At 49.2% G+C, this 11021-nt stretch overlaps 1 protein-coding gene and 1 long non-coding RNA gene across 2 annotated transcripts; both read right to left on the reverse strand.

Annotated features, from left to right (window-relative positions):
• Positions 1-3267, reverse strand: LOC121666785. The gene is made up of 2 exons (XR_006016796.1): positions 2666-3267; positions 1-320 (listed from the first exon to the last, which is right to left on the reverse strand). It is a non-coding gene; the product is annotated as an uncharacterized LOC121666785 (long non-coding RNA).
• Positions 3268-4715: 1448 nt separating this feature from the next.
• Positions 4716-11021, reverse strand: WFIKKN2 (WAP, follistatin/kazal, immunoglobulin, kunitz and netrin domain containing 2). The gene is made up of 2 exons (XM_042032404.1): positions 10377-11021; positions 4716-8226 (listed from the first exon to the last, which is right to left on the reverse strand). The coding sequence occupies exons 1-2, from the start codon at positions 10575-10577 to the stop codon at positions 6715-6717; spliced, it is 1713 nt and encodes a 570-aa protein (XP_041888338.1). The 5' UTR covers positions 10578-11021; the 3' UTR covers positions 4716-6714.

The following is an 11021-nucleotide window of genomic DNA, read 5'->3' on the forward strand; positions in this document are numbered from 1 at the left end:
TTTCCAGCATCTTTTCCAAGCACCAGAGATGCAGGAATTGTGGGGATCTTCTGAACAGACTCAGGGCTCCAGAGCTGGGTTTGGGTCCATGCCTGTTGTCCATCCTGCAGCACGGGCTGCTTGTGGGGGCAGATGCTGGTGAGGTCCCTGTTTTAGCAAGATCTGATATTATGGGGCTGGGATGTGGCTGAGATTTATCTGGTGATCTCAGGAGCACGTTCCTAATAGCAAGGAGCATTCTCTTAGCAGGGCAGCAACCTGTCCAGCCTGAGCACGGGGCAGTGCTGCTGGGATTTTGAGAAGTCCACGGGCTTTTGTGCCTGTTAATGGGAATGTTGCAGGTCATCAAGCTGCTGGTGCTGTTTTGAGAGGTGTGATGTGGAGGATCTGCTCAGGGGGCTGCCTGCACACCAGAGCCAGGCTGGACTCCCCCGTCAGATCCATGTGTGGATCACCCAGGTCTGGAATGGGAGCAGCTTGCTTGAAGTTGTCATAGGAATGCACAGCCAGGACTCACTTTCCCCCCATGTATATTAATCAATATCACATTTCATCTGCTATTTTATCATCCTGTCACTCGGCATTACCGCAGCTCCTCACAGTCAGCTCGTGGTTTTGCAGCTCTGAATAATTCGATCTCAGTAACAACCTTCATATTCCACCTCTCCCATCCATCTGCCCGACCATCTCCACAGGTTCCCTGGGGCACTGCCGATGACTTTTCCTCACACTGAACACTGACCTTTTGGTCTCACCCTTTCCTTCTGATGTTGCAAACAGTTGTTGTCTCAGGAGGCTGTCACACCGCTCCCAGACACAGGACAGCTAAATGACTTTAAAAGCCTTGGGTGAGGAAGCTGGAGCTCTAAGGCCTTGACCCAAGTCAACTCCCTCAGCTGGACATCCCTGTCCTTATGATTGCTTCAAAGTGTCACAGAGCATCACTTCCCTCTGTTGAAGTACACACACTCTTCCTTCTCACATCCTATTTACCACTCAGCTGTGAGTTTTAGCCTCTCTTACAGTTTATACCAGACTTGCTGAGTTTTCATACCCAGCCCTTGGGAACCCTTCTCTAAAATTAGCCCCATGTTTGCCACCTTCTGTGCTCTGGTCCTGCCATGGACTGACGCAAAGGTTATCTGCTGCAGTTAATGGTTAAGCAATGTTTTATGTAAGTACTTTTACCCTTGGGTGAAAACCATCTGATCCTGGAGATTTATTACTGTTGTTTTCCTGTTTATTTCAAACAGTAGAGGAAGCAATGTCCTTTACACGTGTTACAGTCCCCCCTTGGCTCAGGGGTGTGAGGAGCAGAGCAAAGGAGAAAGAGAAGGCACAAAGCCCTTTATGGGTAGTTCTTTTTATGCCAGGTAATCCAGTCCAACTGGATCGTTGTAAGAACAGTTTAAGGTGAAAAAAATGCCCACCCACCTCTCCCCCCAAGCCCCCCCCCCAGAGGAATCTTTCCCTCTTTCTCTTGTCTCCAGCCTTTTCCTTCCCTCCTGCATGTCTGGGACACATGAGAGGGGTTAGGAATTGCCAGGTGGGACAAGCCCAGTGGCCCTTTCCAGCCTATGAGCACCAGTCTCCTGCCCCAGGGCACAGTACCAGGGGTCTGGGGGAGGCTTGACCCCATCCCGAAGTGTCCCTAATTCTGAAACATGGACATTCAGCTCTCATTGCCTTTGTCAGAGCAGCTCTGTGTCCACCAATGAGCCAGAGGTTTGGAGGAGACCCCCAGCACCTTTTGGCAGGGACAGGCTGGCTGGGAAGAAAGGTGGATGTAGGGATGGGTACAGAGAAAAACACCAGAGTTGGAGAGTTTCCTCACTGAAACCTGACCCACCTATCAGCCCTTGGAAGACTTTCCATTTGCTTTCTAAACTCTGAGACCTAAATGTCATATCATTTGCCCAGCCATAAATAGCTGAGAATTAAACAGACTGTGCTGCTTTTTTGGCTAATAGATATGTCCTCTAGTGCTGCAACCTTATCTTCAAATCCCACTGCTGTTTGTGTTGGAGATCAGGACCCCAAGCTGACTTTTTTTTTCCAAGATTGAAAGTGCTGGCAGAACATTCACTCAGTTGTGCAACCTCCATTCAGAGCTTCTCAGGTCCTGGGCATGGGGCTCATTTTTTGCCCTTTGACAGCTGCTGTAAATCAATACAGCAGCTGGAGGTCACTTGTAGTCAATCAGTAAACAGTGCTGGAGGAGGGGAAAACACTAAATATTTGGTATTAAAACAGGCTTTAAACTGGATGTTCTTGCTCAGGCTGACATTTTCACAGCCTTGCCTTTAAAATCTGGCTCCATCCAGCCTCAGTAGAGGTACCAGCCTGGCCATGATCTTTTCCTGGTAATTATCCACAGGGAGAATTTCCCAGCACATGCACATGCTCATGCACATGCACGAATTACAGCCAACTGGGGCACAAGGTGCTTCAGGTGGAGGAAGTGGGTCCTGTGGTGCAAGGTGCTCATTTGGTGCCAGCTCAATTAATCCTTCTTTTTGCAGGAAATCATTAGGTGTTGGCTAAAGCTGTGCATGACCTTCATCACAACCACCTCCCTCAGAAACTGAGACCCATAGCCAGCGGGGATTTCTTGCAGGGGTCCCTAATTTATTTTAAAACAAGTGGAAACTAAGCTCTTAAATACCTTTGCTGTCTGAATCATATTCCAGTAGCGTCATCACCGCTGTTTGCTCCTTCTTCTGGAGCTGGTTGCCCATTAAATCTTCTGCCTGACCTCATCTAGAGTCTCTGCAATGAGAACATGCTCAATTGCCTCTTTCCTTTGAGCTCAGCAGCTCTGGGCGCCGTGGCTGATGCAGGATCTGTCTCTGAGTAATCACCCAGCCAGCTCTCCGTGCGTGCAGCTCCCTGTACCCTCATGCCCTGCCAGCTGTGTGGCACCAGCCCTGTGTGGCACCAGCCCCACGTGCAATCTGTGTGCAGCAGCCACATGCCATCACTTGGCTGCTGCTGGTGCTGTTTGTCCCCTGTTAGCAGAGCAAGACACAACCACCTGTGACTCCTGTTAGGATCCAGGTGCTGGATGGTGTCCGTCCAGCTGCAGAGTTTGCAGATTCGGGGGTTGCACCTCTCATCCTCACTCCAGGTTGGGAGATGGGCACCTCACACTGGTTCAGGGCTGTCAAGTGTCCCCCAGATCCATCCCTGAGCCCTGGAGAATTCCTGCAGGTCTCAGACCCAGCTGATGTGCGTCTGTTCCCAGCTTCTCGGTTGGACTCAATGATCTTAGGAGGTATTTTCCAACCTTAATGATTCTATGATTCTGTGTTGCTTCCTGGGCCAGTGTCTGTGGGAAATGCTGTTTCCCTCCTGTCTGCATGTGGAGGAAATCTTTGACATCAGCCACTGGCCACAGCCATGTGGCTTTGGAGGTGGCATCAATCCCCCAGCTCTTCCCTGGAGCCTCCCACAGGCACTGGTGCTCAAAGACTCAAGGAGGCTTTTCCCTTTCTCTCTCTCCTCTCATACATTTTATACAAACTTTAAATACTGGCATTTCCTTCCAGCTTTCTGACAGCCTGAGAGAAGGACCCCACAGAGCAGGATGGAACCTGAGCTCATGAGCAACACAAAAGGGATTTCCTGGTCAGGAGCCACATGCCTGTGCCCATTAGTCCTGAAAGGTGGAGCAACATCCTCCAGCACTGGCCCCATGCAGCAGCATCCCCGGGCTGCTGGACTGGTCAGGCTTGAATTTTAGGCTTCTTAAGGGTTTAATAAGAGGCTGAACTAAAATACTAGCTTTGAGTGGAGAGCTGAATTCTTCAAGGTCAGAAGGTGGAGAGGCTTGGGGTTGGGGTCAGTCCAGTGCCACGGGGAGGTGTGGTGCTCCCAGCACTGCCAGGAATGTTTTTTTTCCTGGTGAGCAGGCGAGGGATGCCTGTGGCGCTGCTCCTTCTGCCTCAGGGTACCTGTGATGGTTCTGTGCAGTGGGACACAGCCAGGGGCACCCCAAGGGGCTCAACAGGATCTGGTCATGTCTGCAGGTTTGGGCAGGAGCTACACAAGAGTGGCTGTGTTGCGTCAGGGAGCTGAGCTGGTCTGTTCAGTGTCCATCTCACCCCACCACACTGGAAAACTGACCCAGAATGTCCTCCGGGATCCCCTCGCAGGAAAACACTCACACACCAGGCCTGTGTGCCTGAAGGGGGCTGGCAGACACACCTTGCACAGCCCTGGCTCTCAGTGCCTCAGAGCACTTGCACACTGAATGTTTTAAGTGCCTGCTGCCTTCCCAGGGGATTCACCAGGAGGGAAAGCCAAGAAAGCACTTTAGACCCCAGGATTCAGCACTGCACTGTGCTGGCTGGAGCAGCAATGAATCCTCTGCTTTCTGCTCCCAGCTACGTTTGCATCCCAGCTCTTCTGGAACAACCAGCTCCATGTCTCTCGAGTCATTCCAACACTCCCGAGACACTTCAACACTCCCACACTTGCTAAATCCCTTAACTTTAGGGGAAAAGGAGCCATACAAATCCTGTCTTTATTAAACCTTCATCCTCCAAAACCTTCGTGTTAGTATGGCAAGAACATGCCACTTCCTACAGCTTGCTCAAAAAATGGCAGATGAGCCATGGGACAGTGGTGGCTGCCACAGCCGGGGATGATCTGGTGGAGATGCCGGCAGCAGGGTCAGCATCTCCCATCTGCAGAAAATGATCTCCACAAGAACATACACAAACATTATGGGCCTTTAATTGGAGTTTTTTCACATACACTTAGGAAAGGTACAACAAAAACCCAGCAGGTATTTTCTTGGTCAGCAAAACCTGGTCCAGACTCCTCTCTCTCCCTCCCACGCAGCTTCTTCTGAAGTTATCCAAATAACTGGAGATTTAGATCTGTTCCTGTTGCAGGAATATTTCAGAAATAACCCAAGCCCAAACCACTGGGAGAGGAGCCTAGTTCTCCATCCTGCAGTGGTCTCTACCCATGGCTTGGCTGCTGGTGCAGAGCATGGAATCAGGGGAGCCAGAGCTGGACTCACATCCAACTCTGTTTCCCTCGCTGTGAGTTTTCCTCCCCGCAACAACCAAACACCCAACATGCACAGGCTTTGGGGGGTGCAGATGTCCAACATCTGCCTGTTTAATCTCCTTCCCCAGCCCTTGCTGTACCCAGCCCCAACACAGGCCTGCAGCAGCACACGTGTGCCCACTGCCAGCCTCGGCCGCCCCACAGCGAGCCCATGAGATGGCACCATGGGGCAGCACTGCCTGCACCTTCCTGCCTCCCTTCCTCCCTTCCTTCTTCTCACCCGGACGTGTCTTGACACTGCTCCACCCCTGAACTGGCCCTTTATGCAGGGCAGCAAGCTCTGAGCTCTGCCACAGTCACTTGGCTGAGCCCACAGAATGAGGGGCAGGGACAAGGCTCACTATGCCATGCTTGCCCGTCCTCCCTGCAATCACAGTCATCAGCAAGGCAGGATGTTTCCAGGATCAGCCTTTTCTTTATTTAAGGATTTTGTATAGGCAAATGTTATGCTTTTTGGACATGCAAATGTTAAAATGATTGATCCTATGTGTACTCACCTGCTCCCACCCACAGCCCGTGCTGGCTGTCTTAGGGAATTCATTCATACACCCATATACAGTGGCCTGGTGGAAAGTGTATTCTGAGTTTGAAAGACTCTAAAAAGGCTCTAAAAGGGTGACACTGATAAAAGTGTCCACTTTGTCTGCTTGTGTTTGTGCAGTTCAGATTCAGGAGCTTTGTGTCTGCCTAATGCAGTTTGCAGACTCTGTATTACAGTTTCCTAGGTTGAATTTCGTTCTGACTCCTCTTACTTTGCTCTCTCATCTATAAAAGCAGGATTGCTACTGAAAATAAGTAATAAATTGCTGTGTATGCTCAGGTGTAAAGGCTTTTCAAAAGCAAGAAGCTGGCAGCACACTGCTGTCCTTCTGGCTTGGAATTTTTGTGATATAAAATATATTGATTGAAACTCAACTCGGGAATGAGGGTGTTTGCTGACCTTGTTCTGGTGACAGAAAAGTCATTTCAGGGTAAGACTGTGCCTTGAGCTTTTACAGGGACCTGTTGTCCTGGGTATAGGATCAAGGGAGTTTCTCCTCCAGTAAGGACTGCAACACAGGTAGTAGTTGCCATTTAAAAATGAGGCTTTTAAAAGGAAAAAAAAAGGAAAATTGCAATTAAAAGAAGCAAACTCATAATGCATAAGTTGGTTAAATGAGCACAACTGTAAATATAGACAATAATTTACAGGCTTTTGTCTTGAAATATTAGTGCTGCTATAAGGAGCCAAGCATGTGACTTAAAATGATGAACCAGACTGAAAATGAGACAGGTTAAATTGACATTATATATTTCTTAGCTGTGTACCAACTAGCCAAACAAATGCTATGAATTCCATCCTTTATGATGGAAGCTACATAAAAATTGTATAATTACTGCAGTGAGTCACCTAGTTAAATGGCACTCCTATATGGACAAATTGATTTCAATGCAAGATTAATGGCCTTTTACTGCTGGTTTACGTGCCTGCCAAAGACCAAACTACGTTGTTGCTAAGCATCATTAATGGATTACAATAGGGGTTCTGCATAATTCCTACAGTGTATCTTCAAACAGCGTGTTTAGTTTGGCACTAGCCTAGCACTTGTTAGCCCTACTAACACAGATCGGGGCGCCTCACACGCGTGAGGGAGGTTAATGCAATCCTAGGAACTCTTTCAAAAGCTCACAGGTTTTCTTGTGGATGACTTCGCGGAGCTTGCGCACGCGCCGGATGCTGGAGGTGCCCACAAAGCTGTCTGGTTGTAGGACGGCCATGCCATTGTGGACGTCCCCCATGATGATGAGCTGGCCATCCACTGTGGTCATGTTGGGACATGGGCAGCTCCAGTCCATGTTCAAAAGCGTGATTTCTAGTGGCTCCTTCCCCAGGAATTTTAATCCCATTTTTTCATCCTTGAGAATCTCCTCCACTGTCACCAGGGCGTGTCCTGAGTCTTGGTCTTCGGTCAGCTCCGTGATGCGCCCCAGGATGACGAAGTCGCTTTTGCAGAAGCTGGTCACCAGCTTTTGGCGGGGTTTGCAGGCCTTGCAGTGCATGTTCTTCGGGAAGGGGCACATCTCCTCGCAGGCCTCCCGGCTCTCAAAGTTGTTCTCGTTGCCTCCACACCCGCCATAGATGAAGGACTGGCACTGCTTTGTCAAGCTATTGTAGGCCCACCTGGGCTCATAGGCCTTGCAATGGCCTTGGAGGGCTGGCAGGTTGCAGATGTTAATGGGGCCGTTCATGCACGTTAGCATGCAGCTCTCGTAGGTCTCAAAGTGGTTGAGGTTGCTGTTGCAGTTCCCATAGATGAAAGTAAAGCAGTTGTTTTTCTTGGCATCATAGTACCACCTGGTCTGCTCTTCCCCGCAGTCTTCACTGTCCGGCTGCTTCAGGCACTCATCGGTTGGAAAATGTGTTTTGTTCTGGGAAGCTTCCTTGGATGTGGGCTCTCCTCTGATGACTGACAGAGGGAAATCTGCCCGGAGAAGGCCACCACTGTTCTGGGCGGTGCAGGTGTAGATTCCCGCGTCCTGCAGCTGCGTGTTGTAGATGACCAGCTGGGCGATGTTGGTGACCACGACATTCCCTCTGACATGGTTTGGCTTCATGATAACTTTGTCCTTGCCATCAACCTGCTTCTCCCATGTGATTTCTGGCTTGGGTCTGCCTGTGACATCGCAGAGGAAGCTGACGGTCTCTCCCACGTAGACGGACTGATGGACGGGGTTGTTCACCAAGGCGGGCGGCAGGATATCAACGACCGTTGTCTCGGAGTAGGCGGTGGTAGGGCGAGCTGTTGTTTCTGGGGGGATAGGGCTGGTGTTTGGCCAGGTGAGATGGTACCTACAGGTGACCACGTTCAGTGTGATGCCTTTGATGCAGGCCTCTGCATCCATGTAGCACTTGTTGTAGTAGGTGAGCCCGTCGGAGGCACAGGTGAAGCTCGGCTCCTTCTCACACCTGTCCTTGCACTTGCAGACAGGCTGCCCGTCCCAGATGTCGCACTCTGAGCCTTGCTGGATGCACATGAAGCGGTCACAGGTGGCCTCTTTGGGCATCCCCACAGGCCCCTTTTTCCCCTTGATGTCCATGTACCGAGCGGCCACACAGCTCTTGGTTCCACAGACATTGGGGCAGCACTTCTCAAAGGTCTCGCACTCCTGTGGGGAAGGAAAATAACCTGATCATTACTGGGAACTGAGTAAAGGTCTTTTTGGAGACTCAGCAAGCAGAGAGCCCAGAAACTCAGCTCTGCCACAGAAAGTCATGGTCTGAAACTCAGTGTCCCCACTGTCAGTGAGTAGAAACATTCCCTCAGCATCTCCCGGGGGGTTCTGAAGTGCTTCAGGAGAAGACTCTTGGGAAGGAAAATGTAATTCTATTTCTTAAACACAAACCTCATCATAAGTCTTTACCCCAGAGTCACATGGACTGCTTGACTACGAACCAACCACCCCCCTTCCACGCTCTCTGAAATGCCTGAGGACAAGCCCTGAGAAACAAGAGCAGATGGAAAGTCTTATCATATGGCTGTAGGCAGTAATCCTTCTTATTTTCCACAGAAGTATGTAAAGTATTATTTGAATTCCCTGAGACTAACAGCCTGCTCTTGGAGGTGAAACTGCCAAGGATTTGTAATTGTTCACATTGTAGAGGAAATAATAGAATATCTCAAAAGTAAGGTAATTTTTGCTCCAAAAATAATTTTTCTATGGTATTTAGAAAAACAAACCCCAAACAGCTCATTATGGCTTCTCTGTCCTATTTTAGTCTTATTTTCAAATGCAGCATCGCTCTTCTAGTGATTTATTACACCCCGCCTCGGCTACAGTCAGCTCTAAATTGTGGTTAATTTTAGCAGAATTTTCATCTTCTGGGCAGAAAAGGTATTTGATACGTGTGATCAGGGCTGCTGGGTGGTTATGGATTACTTCAAGGGACCAGGACCACTGCTACCATGTGCCCAACAGGGCACACTTCCACCGTGTGTTAAACCTCTACAAGCCCCCTAAAATCCATCAGCTTTCTCCACAAGTGAGAACAAAATGATTTTTAAGCTACCAAGCTAAAGAGCTTCCCCTGAGTCCAGTATCCTTTCCTTATTGGGAAAAAGATGACCTAATACCAAAACTCTTTCCCCATTTCCAGCTACACATTACTAGGTTTCAGAAGCAAAGCTAGAAACCAGGATGGGGGAGGTTTTCAGCTGGGGTTAAGGAGTGTGGCTTGGCAGAGTCCTTGGCTGCCTGCAGTACGCTCACTCCATCCAAGGTCCCGGGACTCTGTGCTGCCACAAGGCAAAAGGGACTACTTGTAGCCAGTGGCTTCTGGCTTTCAGGTTTTGACCAGTAAATTATTAAAACATCATCATCTGCTGCTGCTGCTGCTGGGGTTTTGAAAGCGTTTTAGTGTTCATTGCTGCACCTGGTAGTTGGAACAGAGGTGGCTTATTTGGGAATGGCAAAAGTAAAAAGAGCACCTTCATTTCCTAACACATGGGATCCATCTGAGTAAATGTCTTTGTTTACTTACGGCCAGAAATTTTGTCTGTTTTCCCCCCCTTTTTAGCACTGCAGAAACAACCTGGCTACAGAGCACAAACCCAAACACTTTTTTCAGCACAGTAAATGCTCCTATGCTCCTGTCAGCCACGTTTGGGCTACAGAAGCTTTGTCATGGGACATGATGTAAGACGCAGGACAAACAGGTATTTTCAGATACCAGCTTGAGCTGGCAGTGCTGACAGGTTGAAAAATTAATTTTAGGGTTGTAAGCTAAACATATTTTGAGCTGGGAGCATCCCACAGAACATCTGCCTGGTCCTTTTAGCCATGCCCTGTTCTGCACCCCAAGCAAGCTTTGTGCTTCAAATGCAGCAAAGGCTGATGATTTACATACTAAATTAAACTATTTCATACAGGATTCCTCCCAGGAATATAAAACATTGATGATGGCCACCACCAACAAAGAGCATGATGACACTGTTAAAATACTATGGATTGGCCCCAGGGCATGCTGAGTTCTGGAGTATCAAATTCAGACGTTTCTTTTGACATGAAGACAAGGAAAAGGATCAAACAGAGCAAACAGAGCAAAAGTGACAGCTGGCACACACCTCCCCTCTTAACTGATAACTCATCAAACCTTTCTACGTTATATAGGTCACGGGTCAACTCAATACATCCGCTGTCTGCATGGGGTCCTGCCCGGTGCCAGCGCCCTTCCAGCTGGGACAGAAGGCTCCCACCAAGCCCCCCAACAGCCCCAGCAGAGCCCATGATGCAGAGACACAAAAATGTGCATCACTCACCAGGTCGGCGTCACACTCCCTCTTGCAAGTGCTCTGTGCGTCGACCCACAGGTTGGGGTTCATGTCATTGGGGCATATCCCAGCGTGGGAGTACCGGATTGGAGGTAGGGCTCTCCCTTTCAGAGAGACCTCCAGAAGCAAGAGGACACTGCTCTTCCCCAGCAAGATCCACATCCACCGAGAGAACAGCACCAACAACATCTCAGAACTTCTCCAGGGCAGTAGCAGTGTCCGAGCTGGAAGTAGTTCTTGTTTGCTTGGGGTTGCTTTTTTTTTTTTTTTTGGGTAAGCCTTAAGTTGTTGAGGAACCCAGATGCACCTGACTTCGGTAAAAACTTCAGCAAGCTCCTCTGCTGCCTCTGTTGATAGTGCAGTTTGGTCTGGACCTCATTGGATTAAAGGTCCTAGGAAGTCACCCCCTTATTTTAAGAGAAACGCTACTTGTGCGAGCAGAGTTAGCTCTATTTATACCCTGCCTCTGTTAACAAGTCAGAAAAAGTAAACTTGATTTCTTTGACAGGCACACGCTTCCTATGTCCTGGTGGCAGTCAGACAGATTTGTTGCAAGAAAAAAAAGCTGGAAAGAGTTCAAAAGGCTGGAACTGGCATGGTGGGACCCCTGCATGTTTCTGAATGCAGGGAGGC

This window comes from Corvus kubaryi, unplaced genomic scaffold (genome assembly GCF_017639235.1).
Source record: "Corvus kubaryi isolate FWS band 111438036 unplaced genomic scaffold, C.kubaryi_AGA036_p1.0 37353, whole genome shotgun sequence".
NCBI classification, from domain to species: domain Eukaryota; kingdom Metazoa; phylum Chordata; class Aves; order Passeriformes; family Corvidae; genus Corvus; species Corvus kubaryi.

What these genes read in the sequence shown, in the direction of transcription:
- WFIKKN2 (XM_042032404.1), bottom strand. Translation starts at nt 10,577, where the DNA reads ATGTTGTTGGTGCTGTTCTCTCGGTGGATGTGGATCTTGCTGGGGAAG. An exon ending in GGGAGTGTGACGCCGACCTG is followed by an intron (nt 8,227 to 10,376) that starts GTGAGTGATGCA and finishes CCTTCCCCACAG; the next exon opens with GAGTGCGAGACCTTTGAGAA.